Source organism: Olea europaea, chromosome 13 (assembly GCF_002742605.1).
Source record: "Olea europaea var. sylvestris chromosome 13, O_europaea_v1, whole genome shotgun sequence".
NCBI classification, from domain to species: domain Eukaryota; kingdom Viridiplantae; phylum Streptophyta; class Magnoliopsida; order Lamiales; family Oleaceae; genus Olea; species Olea europaea.
The window spans coordinates 29,414,918-29,433,661 of NC_036249.1; the positions used below are offsets into that span (position 1 = coordinate 29,414,918).

General features: G+C 31.4%; 1 protein-coding gene across 2 annotated transcripts; it reads left to right on the forward strand.

Moving 5' to 3' along the window:
• The first annotated feature begins 178 nt into the window (after positions 1-178).
• On the forward strand, positions 179-4,214 carry LOC111408112 (protein yippee-like). 2 transcript variants are annotated; one of them, XM_023037903.1, is made up of 6 exons: positions 179-225; positions 466-588; positions 2,950-2,993; positions 3,448-3,556; positions 3,653-3,708; positions 3,955-4,203. In XM_023037903.1, the coding sequence occupies exons 2-6, from the start codon at positions 493-495 to the stop codon at positions 4,037-4,039; spliced, it is 390 nt and encodes a 129-aa protein (XP_022893671.1). In that variant the 5' UTR covers positions 179-225; positions 466-492; the 3' UTR covers positions 4,040-4,203. The 2 variants fall into 2 exon arrangements, with proteins under 2 accessions (XP_022893671.1, XP_022893670.1); XM_023037902.1 differs by lacking the exon at positions 179-225 and adding an exon at positions 231-298 and having other exon boundaries at positions 3,955-4,214.
• The last annotated feature ends 14,530 nt before the right edge of the window (positions 4,215-18,744 follow it).

An 18,744-nucleotide genomic window follows, 5' to 3' on the forward strand; every position in this document is an offset into this window, starting at 1 on the left:
AATAATAATAATAATAATAACATTTTACCTCCAAACAAACATTAGGTGGACACCTCTTAATTTGTCCAAACATGGGATTAAATCGAAATTAAAGATGTTTCTACTGAAAATTGTCTCTATTCACAGCGTCGTTACAAGTGACGCGGGGTCGGGGTGTGGTAAAAGTGGGGTGGGGGTTCCTATCTCTTCTAGTATAAATATTGGTTGTGAAATGCGTTTCATTTGGTATGATCATTTATTCATTTTTATTCTTTCTTCTCACTTTTTCCAGGCCCCTTTTTCCCTCATTTCTGCTGAGGTGAGATCATTGGGCTCCCACGATTTCTGCTCATATATGCACACGTATATGTATTTATATAATATACACATACATACATTACATAATTGCATTTGCATTGTATTGTTTGTTGATTGAGTTTTATTTTTTTGCAATTAAATTTTTTTCTGTCGGTTGTGTGATTTTAGAAAGAGTTCATTAACAATATCGGTTCAATGGGAAGGCTATTTGTGATCAATCTTGAAGGGAGAATGTATACTTGCAAGCACTGCCAAACCCATCTTGCTGTTTATTCTGATCTCATCTCCAAGGTTTTTTCTCCTTAATTTCTCTTTTTGCGTTTTTATAGTTTATATATGCTTATATATCTATATAGATATGTATATTTTTTAGTATTTCGAATTTGGGTTGTGATAAATTTTGATTGTCCGTGTTCTTGGTGGTGAAAATTAATATGGGAATTAAAAGATAATGGCATGGAATAAACTGGAAATTTAATATTCATATGGGCATGCTTGGTTGGAAGAATCGAATAGTAAGGTGCAAAATAAGCTAAATTGTTGTTTGTTGTGCAGTCGAGTACACAGTGCTAGGTACCAAAGATGTCCTTAATGTGTATTACAAGAAAGATAAATATAGAGGGGATTTCTTTTGCCTGTCATGAAATGAGTTGATCTCGTGCTTGTTTGATAGTACTTTTAAGTGCTTATGAGTAATGGATCCTATGGAATGTGTGAATAATAAGTGGGTAGTAAGATGTGGACAAAATGTGTGGATAAAAAGTATGTTTAATTGGCTTAATTGAAATTGTGTTTTGGCTGAAATTGAAGTTGATTGGTGAGTTGAAGTATTTGTTTCACATCTAGAGGAATTTGGAGAGGCTTTTCAGCTCTGCAATCTTTTATGCATAGAATTCAATTAGTTATGTTTGGTGACATAGACTTTGGGTCTCGGAAATCAAACAATAAAGATTTGACTTGAGTTTCAGATTTGTTATTGTTGGAGTCATAATTTGAGGGCATATTTTTGAAATAGGGTTAAATGTTAATTCTCTTTTGATCTGAAGGAGATTATTACACTTTAAGTTTGAAATTTTATAATTGGGACTTAGTGACCTGTGGCCATGTGCAACATGTGCGTCTAACTGTAGAAATATATATTTTTTTCTTCTTCCTGTACATATGACTCTACGTTGAGATGGAAAAAGACTAAATAATCTATTCGCAAATTGAAATTTGGTTAATTTGTCGTTTACATCATGGAAACATCTTTCTTGCGATGAATAGTTGATACATTTGGAATAGAAACCATTAAAGAACTTTAATATTGTAGTGTCTGGAGGGGTATTGGTTATGTTATAGCTTTATATAATACGTAAGTATTAGATACACGTATGATGTAGATATTCCATTTGTAGGCATCTAAAACTAGTTTGTCATGCCCAAGTTTGTGAATCTTACATCGCAGCATATGACACTTTTTAATATGTATGCGGTAGTCTAGTAGGCATCTGGCACTCGTTTTTACAATTTATGGAAAGTTATTAGTCATGTATGGAAGCAATTTATTATAATTTGTTTGAAGTAGAGGATGGTTTATGGTAATCATCTTATCTTTTTATGCTGCTTTTCATGGATGTTATAGGAAATTGCCAACTTACATTTTCACACATTAAGAAAGAATGAAGAATATGCAAGTCATAAATTAATATGAAATCACCATTCATGTAATATTAGAAGAATTATTATATATTGCACAATTGGACATGCAAATTAAAAGCATTTGTTTTTTATGCCTAAATTCTATGCATATTATTCTATGGAGAAAGAAGGACATGATTGCCTGTGAGGTTTTGCACTCTTAGTAGTGGAGCTGATATTTGGAATCTTTTCACCTTCAAGAAATGGAAATAACTAGGAAGATTTTTCAAACGTGTCAATTCTTCCAACTTGTTAATGGCATGATTGTTGGCTTTATTTTGAGCAACTTATCTTGGCTAGATTACACGTTCTTATATAGCTGCTTTTGCCTGGCTGCATGTTTAGATTTTATTGGATTTTTTTCTTTATCAGTCGAGTTTTTTCTTTTATGTTCTAAATGTACGTCTGTCATTATATCAACATTTTCTCTTATGGTGAACTAATATTGCATTAGGGTATCTTCTCAAATTTTTCATGATTTTTCTATAATTTTACTGACGATTGGATATTTTTCTTTGGAAATAATCCTTTTTCCTTATGAATATATTTTAAAACTGTAGAGGGCATGACATTTTGGATTTATGGTTTAACACATCCAAGGCACTTGAGAAGCCTGGTTCTCTCCCTACTGACTTAACAAACTACTGAATGAATGACCATCCAAGATCCCCCTTATTACATTTATAGACATTCTACTATACTTCTATTCCCCTTTTACCCCTTTGCTAACTAACTAGGTGGAACATTCTAGAATATCGAATGAATTGGCTTCCTCAAAATTGATTGTATCCTTGCAATCTCATTGGAGATCTATCAGCTATCTCTTACACTTGCAATAGTCGGAAACTCTAGCAGCTTATTTCGGCTGTATTATCCAATTATGTTTTCTATGTCTATATTTGCCTAATGGTTCCAAGGATTGATGTACATGCACGATTCGATTTCTAACAAAATCTTTTATCCATTCTCTAGTCTTTCCACTGCAGGACTGGAAAGGCTTATCTCTTTGATAAGGTGTAAGTATTCTTTGATTACCATTTTTCATATTCGATAATGTTAATTCGTGGAGTTCCTGCATAAATATGAATGCTTTTATGTCAATACTAAATACTAATAGTATGCGGTTTTGTATGTTTTGCTAGTTAAAATGCTTATTGTTAACTTAGTCACAAGCTTTTTCTTTGTTGATTGAGAATGCCGTTCATCAATAGAAGTAGCAGTCACCGTACCCTTGTTATATTACTTACTTTTGAAAAAAGCGAACTTTTTCTACTTGAATAAGAAAAAAACTTATCCAACATGCTTGCAAATAAAAAAACTACTTTCAATGAACTTTTACTTATATTTATGCTTAGCTAAACCTGCTTTATGATGACTTTCAATGCCTCCTGGCACTCACTTGTAATTACAAGTGTTGTTGTATAATTTCCTTCTTAATAGTACGCCTAATATCTTGCTCTGCGATAACAGTGTGAATGTGACCACTGGGGAGAAAGAAGAGAGGATGATGATGACTGGAGTGCACACTGTTGTTGACACGTTTTGTGTGCGGTGTGGCTCACTTGTTGGATGGAGATACGTGAGATCTTGTTCAAAAACTTGAAGGCCTATACTTTGTTTCTTATTCTTGTTATGTTGCGTTCTCATAGCTCATATCTATCCTACTTATTGACAGGAAACTGCTCATGAAAAAAGCCAGAAGTACAAGGAAGGAAGATTTATCCTTGAGAGGTACATTAGAGCATATTTAGTACACACTACTAGACACTACATTGAATAATGCTTTTAACTTTTTTTCCTTGGTATCTATAAATCTCTTAATGAGGACCTAAAGATTCATAGTGAACTTCAATGGAATTTCTCTTGAAGCAATTCTAGGATTTGAATTGATATCCTATCCTTTCCTTGATTCATCCTAAATTGCATTGATTTATCCTAAAGATTTCATTTCAATTGGAATTTTTTGGTATTGAGTAGATTTAAGGTGTTGGGACCGGATGGAAGTGCGTATTCAATGGGTCACGAAGATCATATATCTGGAAGTGAAGTTGATGAAGTTTGACCTTTTTTGGCATTTTCGTGATCAATTAGCTCTTTTCAAATTGTTCAACTTTGCCTTAGCCTTTGGTTATATCTCTGGTTATCCTCAGTGAATTAAAGACAGCTTTGCAGGACGATTTATAATGTTGATCATTTCTAGAGTCTAAATAAAATGTGTATTGAAAATTCAGATCTTATACCACTCCTTCCGAATGCTATCTGTTGTAGGATTCTTGATTAGAATTGCATTAGTAGTTTATGCTATATTTAGCATGTAGGACTAGACTCGAGTCACAATCGACATGTTTTATTTCATATTTCTCTTTGTTCGACATAATAAGCTAGTTGGTATTTGTCAATACAAAATTGGGAAAATTCATAATTAAGTGGTTAAGTATTACCAATTTCAAAATTAAGAATAAGGGTTTCAAATTTCAAAAATCTGATATTTATTAAAATTTGTTTATAATTTAATTAGTTAATTATATATTTTTAATTAAATATATTAAGGTCACATATCAATACAATTTGGTCACAAATTAACGTTAGTCACATATTATTTTTCGGTCACAAATCAAAATTTTTTATGTCACAGATTATTTTATGATCATAGTTCAAAATTTTTATAAATCATAATTTGTTCATCAGTCACAAATTAAAAACTTATAAGTCATCATTTATTTATAGAGAATCTATCTGAAGCCAACTAGATGCACGTACATTATTAAATTAGCCCAAGTGTAAATCGAGTCATAAGCTTTGAAGAGTGGAGCCTTAAATCTTTGGCGTAGGTGAAAGGGTTGCTAAAAGGATAATTTGAAGACCCCTATCATCTATCAAAGATCTTTTTCTATATTAATGATGATTTTTCTGATGAATCGACTAACTTAAAACTCTAGCTGGTTAAGACAGTCGATTCATCTTGGTGTGACTGACTATGAAATATATTCATTCCCAAGAATGTATAATTGAAGAATGCTAAAATCCCACTCGTAAGACACTTGAAAAATAAGTAATTGTGGCTTTGAATAAATTTTTTATGCATTTGAAAATGATATGAATAATATCCTATGAAAGGTTTGTTAATAATGGGAGAAATGGAACTCTTTCAATTCAAATTGGCCATAAGTACAAATTGCATATGTCAAAATCATGTTGGGAAAAAAAAAAAGATCGATTATTATGTCTTTAACATTAAATATTACTTATGCATTTCATTTTTATCTAGAGTAAGACAATTTTAAGTGGGTTATTCAAGTTTATTTTTGTCACAATGGTTGATTTCATAAATCAAGTCATTTCATTCAACCTTATTAACTCGACAAATGGGCATACTAGCGTGATAATTAATAGTTCATTTTTAGATCAAATATATTTATTTTGAGTAAGCGTCAAACATATCATCGAAGAAAATTTCCTGAAGATAATAAAAAAATAATAATTAAGTAAATAAATTTATATAAATAATTAAATAGTTTATTAATAAAGCATATTAGTATTAGAATTAGAAAGAATTAAGGGTTTAGGGTTTAGAGAGGTGACACGGACTGGAACTGCAAAAGTTTCAGGGTAAATTTCATCGAAGGTCCACAGTCTTTGTAAATGTGTCAATTGTGTCCATGACCTATTATTTATTGCACTTATGCTTTCAAACTTTGTCCTCATCTAACATAAAAGTTCGTTTGAACGTTAAATGGTCACGTGACATTCACGCATTGAGATGGCTTGAAGCAAGGAGCTACGTTTAATTAATATTTTCGAATTTCTAAATGAAAGTTGTAATTATTGTTTGAAATGCTTTGAAATAAAAGAAATATTTTTGGACAATTTTAACCCTTTCGATCAGACATTATGTGACATCATGCGACCATTTAATGTTCAAATATATGTTTTCAATTAATTGTGGATATGGGTTCACAATTTTAAAAGGTCAAGGATGAATGCAACAAATGATAGAGTAGGGACATGAGTGCAATCCTTACGAGGAAAAAAAAAACGTAATTACTATAATTTCAAGATACACTTTCAAACCACATAATAAAATTTTTAATGACGCATTAATTAATTAAGCCCCCATTTGATTCCCATTATTTGTCCATTAAAATGAAAAATATGATCGTTATCCATCACATTAAACCAACATATTTGACTTTCTATCTCTTGCGAGGGACCCGTAACGGCTATATTTTTCATTCTCATTTTTACATTAATGTATATCAAACAAATGAAAGCCCAAGAACAACTAACCAAGAGGGGGGTGAATTGGTTATTTGATACTTTTTCGAAAATTAACGCAAATTTAAGCAAATAACTATGAATAAACAAGATAACATAAAAGTAATGTAAGGAAGGGAAAAGAGAGTGTAAACGATGTAAGAAGGAGGTTCGATCCAATCACGATCTACGTCCCCCGTTACCAAGCCCTGGGTCACGAGCAAGGCCTTTTTCACTATATTTGATTGACTTATGGTGCAATCCAACCTTTACAAAACTTCCGGTAACTTACAATCAATGAGCACCGATCCTTTTACACCGTTGAAATTTTCGGAACCTTAACACGGCCCACAATCCAAAAATAAGAGAATTGAAATTACAAGTAAAAAACTTCTCTCTTAATAAATGATATAGACTTAGTTTGAATATAAGAGAGAGGTAGGTAAACACTTTAATTGATAACAAAGAAGGTAGTTCAAGTGTTTTGATTGAAAAACTTTAGTTGAGATAAATGATTTTTCAATTTTTGATCACTCAAAAAGTTTTTTAATAAATGAATGATTTGATCTTTAAAAGAGTGAAAAATAAGGTTAAGAGAATCAATAAAATACTTCACTTAATACTCATGAATAGTTGTTTTGAATAGTGAAGAGAAAATGGTACTAATAACTCTCAAATATCTTCCTAACAGTCAAGAGTCTGTCCCCACCGGACAAGTGTACCGAACCGTCCAGTACGTACCGGACAAAGCTACTAGCCGTTGGTGAGATAGATGTCAGAACGTTAAAAATTTTAACCGTTGGGCAAAGACCTTTACCGGATCGTTCGGTACACTACCGGACCGTCCGGTAGCTAAAAAAAAAAAAATAGATTTTGCCTTGAATGATTTTATTTTGAGCTCTCGAGACTTTTTTGTTAAATATTAAAATGTTATACCTTTACATGTAAATTTAAGAGTTCTAATATAGTTTTCTTCAATATGCTCGATCATCAAAGTTTATGACTTCGATCTTGATTCCTCTGGACATTGACATTCGTTTCGTTCTTCATGAGTTCATTTATCTTTTCCTATGCATGAATCTTCATTTTGATGCGATGGTCGATTTGATTTCAACTATCATGATTCAAAAGTTGGTTTGTTAGAACCAAAATTAAATCTTATTTGTTATAATCAAAACATAGACGGAAGTTCATATATTGAAGATATTTTCCCTTAATCATACACATTATCCATAATCAACTATTACACTATTAATTCCATTTGGCATATATCCACATATCATATTTTTACATAATCATCCACATATCACTTCAAGTCAACCATTGAATGCAAGAACATAGAATCAAAATAGATTTGTCTAATAACAATGCATGAAGCCCAAAAACAGTTAGAGAAGCATAGTAGTGCAATGTTCAAAGGGAAAGCATAAAGACAAGCATTATAAATGAAGGTGAGTGAACTATGGTGCCGGAGGGAATCTAGAGTAGAAATCGGCAAAAAGGCAGTTTGTTGTGCCTGAAACTGGAGAAGTAAACTTCCAAAACTGTCGATGGTGGAAGTGAGAGAGTCAATACGGCCATTGAGGATGTTAAATTGATCTTCGATCATGATATTTCCTCTACTTGATGCTTGAGGGCCACTCAAGCTCGGAATGTCGGAAGGAGGGATTGGAGCATCGTCGGAATCATCCTCATCATCGCCTTCAAAAGCTAAAGTGGATCGACCCGAGGTACAATCGAACCCCTTTGTGTGTGCTACCCATTGACCATTTTCCTTTATGATTCACATTCTTGCAAGTATTTTGATGTTAATGGTATCGGTTGGATGTAATTTGACAAAAGGCTCATTGTCCAACGGCACATGAAAGTGTTTGAAAATTTTGGTTAAAAGCATACCGTATGGAAGAGCTTTGATTTTTCGAAAGGTATGCACGCGTTTTATAGTTCCAATAACCAAAGTGGGAAAATCTAATTTTTGATTCACAAGAAAAGACTCGAGAATAAATAGGTCGAGGAAATTGACTTCATCCCGATGTCCTTTTCGAGGAAGTATGACATGGGCGATAATGTGTTGTAAAACCTTGCAAGGTAAACTTAAGTGATGTGCACTAATTTTATTGATATTTTCAAAATCTTTTTCGATAACACGTCGACAAGCATCACTCGGATTATAACCCTCTATTGACGGATGTGCCTTATGATGATAAATTTGTGTTTCACACATGTCAAACTTAAGAATTTCACGAATGAGTGTTTTGGAAATAGTGATACGCACAATGTTAAGAAAACACGTAATTGTGCCCAACCGAATAACCATTAAGTGATAAAATTCTCTCATTAACCTACGATGTGTGTGCTCTTTCATCTCGACTACATTGGTTCAACCCATGTGTTCTAAGAAATCCTCAATGTGAAACGCAGGTGCTAATAGTGTAAAATCAGAGAGATCCACATTTTTACCTATGAGAATGGGAGATTTCTCAAATGGGTTCATAGGTACGTCGGGTTCCTCATCCATTTCTTCATCGAAGGAGCTTGGTGGAGGATGCATAGTAGTTCTTTTGGGGCGATTTGCTGCTCTTTTCACTTTTGGCATGGTGGAAAATGTGAAAAATTGATGAAGAAAAGCTAGGGTTCGAACTTATGTGATTTGGGGATTTTGGCAAATGATTGCTTGAGATTTCGAGTAATAGTGAGTGTAGAGGTTGTGGGTAAGAGAGATTTCTAAGAATTTAGCAAAAGGAATATGTTATAAGATGAAGGAGGAAGATATTGAGGGAGAGAAATTCAAAAATGAGGAGGAAGATGATTGGTTCAGTTTAAAAAATGATTTCCCATTGTACCGGACAGTCCGATACATCTTACCGGACGGTCCAATATGGCGGAGAATTCTCTGTCAACTATGGACTAATGTACCGAATAGTCCGTTGGGCTTGTTCGGTACTTACCAGACGGTCCATTTTGGTTGTCCGATAATTTTTATTTTTATTTTTTTAGCTAAGATACTGAAATATGATGAAGTCATAAAGAAGCAATACGTTGGACAATTTTATAAAAACCTATGGACGTTGATCATCATGATAGGGAGAATTAACCACATTTTACTTCTTCTTCATCGATAATTCCTAATCCTCTTCGAATATATGTGTAATGATCGTGTGCAAGAGGTTTGATGAGAATATCAGCCAATTGGTCCTCTGTCTTTATAAATTCTAATTCAATATCTCCTTTTTGCACATGATCACGAAGAAAATAATGTCGAATCTCAATATGTTTAGTTTGTGAATGCAAGACGGGATTTTTAGACAAATTTATGGCACTAGTATTATCACATAAAATAGGCACATGAACGTAAGACAAATGATAATCACATAGAGTTTTTTCATCCAAAGTGTTTGTGCACAACAACTAGCGGCCGAGATATATTCCGCCTCAACGGAATTTTGTTTTTTACTAGACCAAGATACAAGTGCAGAGCCTAAAAAGTGACAATTTTCACTTGTGCTTTTACGATCAACATTACATCCAGCCCAATCGGCATCCGAATAATTAATGAAGTCAATATGAGTGTCTTTTGGATACCAAAGTCCTAAAGTTCTCGTACCACTTAGATAACGAAAGATTATTTTTACGGCCTTTAAGTGTGATTCTTTAGGATTAAATTGAAAGCGAGCACATAGGCAAACACTAAATATAATATCGGGCCTACTAGCAATTAAATAAAGAAGGGATCCGATCATACCTCAATATTTTGTGACGTTCACGAATGTACTTTGCTCATCCTTATCAAGCTTTAGTGATGTGCTCATAGGTGTGTTCATAGGTTTGATGTCATGCATGTCAAATTTATTATGCATATCTAATATGTATTTATTTTAATTTATGAAAATTCCTTTTTTCATTTGTTTAATTTGAAGGCTAAGAAAAAATTTTAACTGACCAATCATGCTCATTTCAAATTCTTTACTTATACATTTTGAAAATTATTCACAAAGATGTATATTTGTAGCGCCAAAAATAATATTGTCAACATAAATTTGAACAATGAGCATATCATCTTTATGAGTTTTTATAAAAAGTGTAGTATCTTCTTTTCCAATCGAAAAATCATCTGAGAGAAAAAACTTGCTCAACCTTTTGTATCAAGCTCTAGGAGCTTGTTTCAAATCGTAAAGAGCTTTTTGAAATTTAAATACATGATCCGGATACCTGTCATCTTTAAAATTGGGAGGTTGCTCAACAAAAACTTCTTCTTGAATGAAACTATTTAAAAAAGCACTTTTAACATTCATTTGATAAAGTGTAAAATCTTTGTAACATGCAAATGCAAGAAGTGTACGGATTGATTCTAATCTTGCTATGGGTGCAAATGTTTCTTCAAAATCGATACCTTCTTCTTGATTGTAACATTGGGCCACTAATCTAGTCTTGTTATGCACAATTATTCCATTTTCATCTCTTTTATTTCTAAAAATCCATTTTGTTCCAATAACGATTTGATTGTTTGGTCTAGCGACTAAGTCCCAAACATGGTTTCTTTCAAATTGATTTAATCTTTCTTGCATCGCTAGAATCCAAAACTCATCAAACTTGGCTTCTTTAAAATTTTTAGGTTCAATTTGAGAAATAAATGCACAGCTACGAAAATGATTTTTGTAAGAGGTTCTAGCAGTGATACCTTTTGATGGATCGCCAATTATTAGTTCTTTGGGATGCGTTGGAACAAACCTCCATTCTTTTAGTAACGAGGGATCACTTTGTTCTTCGGTTTGCCTTGCTTCATTTTCTTGAGCATTTGACTTTTCTATGTCTCCATTTGGTGCCTCCTCATTTTGGTCTTGAATTTTCATTTGTTCGAAATGAGCTTCCAAACCTACATCATCATCACTACCTTTCTCCCGATCAAATGAGTTAGTTTCGTCAAAAGTAACATGCATGGATTCTTCAATGACTAGAATTTGTTTGTTAAAAACTCTATATGCTTTGCTAGTCGATGAATATCCTAAGAAAATTCCTATATCGAATTTGGAGTCGAATTTCCCCAAATTGTCTTTTGTATTCAAAATAAAACATTTACATCCAAAAACATTGAAATAACTAATATTTGGAATTCTATTTTTTCAAAGTTCATAAGGAGTTTTAATTATCATTTTGCTTACTAATACTCTATTGATAATGTAGCAAGCAGTATTAACGGCTTCGGCCCAAAAATATTTAGGCAACTTCTTTTCATTTAACATATTCGAGCCATTTCTTGCAATGTACGATTCTTCCTTTCTACTACACCGTTTTTTTAAGGAGTTTTAGGAGCCGAAAAATTATGTTCATATCCATGTTCTTTACAAAAATCATCAAACCCAACATTATCAAATTCCCCACCATGGTCACTTCTAATAGTTGAAATAGAATAGTTTTTTTCATTTTCAACTTTCTTACAAAAATATTTAAAAGTTTTCAAAACTTCTTCTTTTAAGCTTAAAAATATAACCCAAGTAAATTTTGAAAAATCGTCGACAATAACAAAAGTATAATATTTACCTCCTAAGCTAGCCATCCTATAAGGGCCAAAAAGATCCATATGAAGAAATTGTAATGGTTTTGTGATTGAAGTATAAAGCTTTTGTTTGAAAGAACTTTTTACTTGTTTTTCGAATTGACAAGCATCACAAATTTTGTCTTTTTCAAATTTCAAATTCGATAAACCTTTTACAAAACAATTTTTAGAAATTTTTTAAAGAAGATCCATGTTTACATGTCCAAGTCTTCTATGTCATAACCATGATTTTTCTTTCAAGCTAAGTAAACATTTTTCATTATTTTCCAATTCAATGTTTATAATATAAATATCTTTACTTCGGCTTCCTATAAAAATTACCTCTTTCGATGTAGTATCCTTAATAAGGCATTTGAAAGAATCGAATTTTATGTTATAATCTTTGTCATATAATTGACTAATGCTTAGTAAATTATGTTTAAGATTATCAACGAGTAAAACATTTTCGATAGAGGAGAATGAGTGGTTACCAATGTTTCCAATGCCGATTATTTTACCTTTGACATTATCTCCAAAGGTCACATGACCTCCATCCTTTTCTTGAAAGTTTGACAATAAGGACCGCTCTCCGGTCATATGCTTCGAGCATCCACTATCCAAGAACCATTTACTTTTTATTTTCTTTGGTACCTACAAAGACAAATTAAGTTTTGACTTTTGGTACCCACACAAATTTGGATCCTTGATAGTTAGTTTTTGTGGATTCTTGTATCCACTTGTATTTGTTTTCAAAGAATAATTACTTTTTAGTTATACAATTAAAAGCTATATGTCCACTTTTATTACAAAAACTACATGAAATATTTGAAACCTTAACAAAGATATTTTTGAGTCATTTTTGTTTTAGAGAGGGTTTGTATCCAATTCCTCATTTATCAAAAACACACTTTTGATTAGCGAGCATTAAATCAAAATTTTTCTTCCATTCGGTAAACTTATGGATAATTTTGTTAAGTTATTAATCTTTTCTTTCAAAGAAATATTTTCTTTTATCAAAAGGTCATGATCAATACTCTCTTTTTGCTTTTCGAAAATTTTCTTAATTTCTTCTTTCAAAATAGAGTTTTTCTTTTTAAGAATAGCGTGATTTAAAGCGAGTTTTTCAAAATTTTCAAACATTTCATCATAAGAAATTGAAAACTCATCATAATAACATACCTCGTTTTCGATTGCCATGAAGCACATATTTGTCACTTCATCTTGACTATCATTCTCATTTTGTTCTTCGTTGTTGCTATCATCATATGTGGCTTGGAGTGCCTTTTTTTAAAAATTTTTCTTTTTGTTTCGACACTCGGTTCTCTTGTGACCTGGCTTGTCACAATCATAGCAAACAATCTTTTTGTTCCTATCTTCCCCTTTTTCTTCTTTCTTTTGGAATCTTCGATTATTGCGAAAACCTCTTCATTTTTTGACAATAAGGACCAAATCATCAAGTTCTTCATCGCTCATATTTTCATTTGATGTTTATTCTTCAATTGCTGATTTTAATGCAATTTGTCATTTAGGAGGCTCCTTTGATTCCTCCTTGTTTTTTCTCATTTTCTCCTTAACCTCGACATTGTTTAACTCATAAGTCATTAATGTGCCGTAGAGCTCTTCCAAAGGACATGTATTTACATCCTCAGTATTCTCGATCAACATCCTCAATGAACTACATTCCTCCGATAAGAACCTAAGCATTTTACTCGCAAGTTCATTGTTAGTAAATTTACAATCAAAACCTTTAAGGCCATTTACAATATCGATAAAACGAGTAATCATGTCAACAATAGGCTCATTTTGTTTCGTAAAGAAATTTTCAAATTCTTTAACTAGCATATTTATCTTTGTTTCCTTAACTTTACTTGTGCCAACATGAGTAACTTTAAGAGCATGCCAAATATCATATGCCGAATCACATGTACTAATTTGATTAAATTCATTTCTATCAAGTGTACAATAACGTAGATTTTTAGCCTTGGCATTTAATGATAGTTTTCTCTTATCTTCATCATCGTATTCTTCTCTAGATTTGGGGAGAGTTTGGTCCGGTCTACCATCTACTTTAATAGTCTTAGTGGGAGCATATGGATCACATTCTATAACTTCCCAAATATTGTAATCAATAGATTGAACATATATCATCATCCTAGCCTTCCAATAATTATAATGTGTACCATCAAAGAAAGGAGGCCGGTTTGTAGAGTGCCCCTTACTATTTGAAAAACTTGGTTAGCCATTACTCAAGATTGTAGAATCTCAAAAAAAAAAAAAGAGTACCAAGCTCTGATACCAATTGAAAGCCCAAGAACAACTAACCAAGAAGAGGTGAATTGGCTATTTGATACTTTTTCAAAAATTAATGCAAATTTAAGCAAATAACTATGAATAAATAAGATAACATAAAAGTAATGTGAGGAAGGGAAAAGAGAGTGCAAACGATGTAATAAGGAGGTTCGATCCAATCACGATCTACGTCCCCCGTTACCAAGCTCTCCATCACGAGCAAGACCTTTTCCACTACATTTGATTGACTTATGATGCAATCCAACCTTTACAAAGCTTCCAGTGACTTACAATCAAGAAGCACCAATCCTTTTATACCGTTGAGATTTTTCGGACCTCAACACGACCCACAATCCAAAAATAAGATAATTGAAATTACAAGTGAAAAATTCTCTCTAAATAAGTGATATAGACTTAGTTTGAATATAAGAGAGAAGTAGGTAAACACTTTAATTGATAGCAAAGAAGGTAGCTCAAGTGTTTTGATTGAAAAACTTTAGTTGAGAGAAATGATTTTTCAACTTTTGATCACTCAAAAAGTTTTTCAATAAATGAATGATTTGATCTTTAAAAGAGTGAAAAATAAGGTTGAAAGAATCAATAAAATACTTCACTTAATACTCATGAATAGTTGTTTTGAATAGTGAAGAGAAAGTGATATTTATAGCTCTCAAAGATCTACCTAACAGTCAAGAGTCTGTCCCACCGGACAAGTGTACCGGATAGTCCAGTATGTACCGGACAAGGCTACTAGCCGTTGGTGAGATAGGTGTCAGAACGTTAAAAATTTTGACCGTTGGGCAAAAACCTTTACCGGATCGTCCGGTACACTACCGGACCGTCCGGTAGCTCAAAAAAAAATAGATTTTGTCTTGAATGATTTCATTTTGAGCTCCCGAGACTTCTTAGCTAAATATTAAAATGTTATACCTTTACATATAAATTCAAGAGTTCTAATATAGTTTTCTTCAATATGCTCGATCATCAAAATTTATGACTTCAATCTTGATTCCTCTTGACATTTACATTCGTTTCGTTCTTCATGAGTACATTTATCTTTTCCTATGCATGAATCTTCATTTTGATGCGATGGTCGATTTGATTTCAGCTATCATGATTCAAAAGTAGGTTTGTTAGAACCAAAATTAAATCTTTTTTGTTATAATCAAAACATAGACGGAAGTCAACCATGTCAACAACAAAGCCTAAATGTGTTAAGATGATAACAACATACAATTTATTATTATAATTACATACTAGTGACAAATCACATAATGTTTTAGTCACACAAGACAAAATGTGGGTCACAATTTCAAATTTAGTTACAAATCACATATGTTTACATGTAACAATTTTATTTATCAATCATAAATTGTCTATTTTATTGATCATACTTACCAAATAAACTGGACTAAAAACTCTTTATTTTACTCCATTCCACTACTAGTTGCACCACCCAAACATTGTTGCCTCCTGACCACTGCTTGCACCACCACTACCATCGCACCATCTCTTTTTCTACATTCTTCATTGGTTTCTCCTTGTACCACCAATAACTAGAGAAAAATAGCTATCATGTTAGCCCCAAACCCTCCTCCTCAAAATCACCGCCACATTCACCTCCACCTCCACCACTCAAATCATCACCTTTCCCTCTTCGACACACTCCACCCTACAACGCAACATTCAAAAATAATTGTTGTTGGTTCTACTTAATACCGTCGATAACAGTATCATGCTTTTTCGATGGAGCGTATGCATCTATTGAAGAAGTGTGGATTTGTTGAATGAAATCGATTTGCTCCCCACCACTCCTTCTAACAAAAAACGGTTTGCTCCCCACTTACTTCTCTAGTTCCATCGCCAACTCTCCCTGCTCCTCTAGTTCATCATCCGTTCCTCTCATCAGGATTGGACTCGCCTGGTTTTGTAGGGAGTCGTGGCGTGAGCGACGGTTGTTAAGTGGTGATGAGGCAGTGTGGGTGGTGAAGTGGTTGGAAAAATATTAAGGGATATGGTTTGGGATATCTCTGATTTTTGAAATGGTAAGTTAAAAATTAGGGTTAGGTGTAATTTCCTCTACTTGCAAAATGTTAGGGACCCTGATGTGGGAAATACATGGAAATGACCCAAATAGAAAGGCCATTTTTCAAAAATAGCCTTTGGCTAATTTTGATACCCAAAATACCCCTTTATAATATTACACAATAAGTTGATAAAATATAGAAATCTTTCGATTTAGTCCTTAAAAAAATCAAATATTGCATGAATTTTAATAGATTACCAATTTATTTGAGTTATTAGATTTATTTGATTTATGTTCGCTCTAAGTAGCACCTCCATTTATTGGTATCAGAGCCATAGAGATCATGAAAATTAAAATAAAGAAAATAAATTATTATTGATGTTTAGAAGAAGAAAAATGTAGTTATATATTTTTAAAACCTATTCATAATAAATTAAAAATAATGACTTTGACAATAATTAAAGAACTTCCTAAAGAAATAAAGGAACAAATATTAGAAAAATTAATAATAGAACAGATAAAAGATATCTATACATATGAAAAAATTATTAATATATATGAAGACGAAAAAAATAATTTATATTATAAAGAAAAATATGAGTACAAGTAATAATACCCATTTAAAATTAAATAAATTACTTTTAAAAATGGATAAAATACAAGAAGAAATAGGAAATATAATGTTAATACCAAAAGGAATGAGAATACCAAATAATAGACAATTAACAAAATTAAAATGTGAAAGACTAAGACTTGAGAGTAAATATTTCACTATAGTAAAAGAAGAATTAGTAGATCTAGAAACAGTTGAGAGAAGATTTAGAAAAATAATAAATAAAAAAGAAGATAAAAGATGCAAATTAACTTATGAATTAGAAATAAGAAAAAATTAAGATGTCAATAAGTGAATATATGGAAGAATTAAAATCATTAATAAAAATGTTAATAAATGATTAGGGAATTAAAAGAAAATAATAAGAATAAAGATAAGAAAATAGATAAAAAAACTTATGGAAAAAGAAATGATTCAAATAGGAAAGAAAATATAGTGATAGAAACAGGAAGTATGGATGATGAATTTAGAAAGAATATATTACCAAAAATACTAGAAGAGGAAGAAGAATTTAGAGAAAAATCAATAGGAAAATTAAAAGTAGAAGAAAAAGAAGATGAGTGAAGAATTAGATTTGTTAATAGAAAATTTTGATCAATTAAACTTAACTGATATAAGTGAATACCAAGTTTTAATGAATACTGGAGGAGGACTTAATTCAACAGGAATCTCTAAACAAGTATTACATGATACATATTAAAGCTATGTACCTATATATAATAAACCACATAAACAATTCTATGATAAAGTAAGAGATAGACAACCACATAAAGGAAATAAATATAAAGATATGTTTGAATTAAATGATAATTATGATAAACCAATTAATCATGGAAGAACAAAACTAGATTTAAATTGTAAAATAGATACTAAAAAAGCCTTATTAACTTGAGCAGATTCAATTATATTATTCTTTTTATATAACAAAAATGACACATGGAAAATATTGAAAGAAGAATAGATTTCTTAATAGTATCTTTTAAAGGAGATGTTAGAAATTGGTGGGAAGAAATAAGCAATGATACAAAAACATTAATAAAAAGAAATATACAAACAGAAATAATCAAATCAGATAGACAAGGTATAGAAAAATTAGTGAAATTTATTTCAGATGAATTTCTAGGAGAAAATTGGATAAGAAATGCTGAAGGCGAATCAATAAGAGAAAAAGATAATGCTAGAATAAAATTAATAAATTTAACAATATGTGATATGTGTAAAATTAAAGAATACACTTGTGAATTTAAAAATTACTATTATGTTCAATTTTATAGTAATGAAAATCAAGAAGTATACCAAGACATATATTATAATAAGTTACTAGGTTCATGGGGAATATATTTTAAAATAGAATTTGAAAAATATGTTAGAAATAATACTGGAATACCTAGAACTTTAGGCTCAAGAATAAATTTTTTATTTGAAAGACTTGTATATGTATGTCAACAGAGACAATTAATGAAAAAATCAGGAAAATTAACTAAAATATGTTATGAAGATATGGAAATCCCTATGCAATGAGGATGTAATCCTGAAAGAAGAGTTAATAAAAGAAAATATAAAAATAAAAAGTTTAAAAAATTTAGAAATTTTAATAAAAAAATAAATAAAACCTAGAAGAAGATATTATAAAAGAAAAAATAATCCATATAATCAACAGAAAAATAAGAATTATAAAAAAAGTAAAAGCCAATGTAAATGTTGGAATTGTGGAGAGATATGTCATATAGGCCCTGATTGTGATAAAAAGAAAGTTAGAATATTACAAAAAGAATATTTAGAAATAAAAGATGAATTAAGTGAAATATCAGATATTGAAGAATATTATGATCAAGAAGTATATATAAATGAAACAGAAAAAGGTGAATCAAGATCTGAATAAAGAAATTGAAGAAATAGAAAGTAATAATATAAATATACAAGAATATGAAGGAATAGAAGGATAGAGATTAAAAGTCACTTTTGACAATAACAAGTTTAGAAAATTGTAAAAATTATTATTAGACTTAAAAATAGGAAAATGGGAAGTCTTTGATAGAATTTGAAAAATAG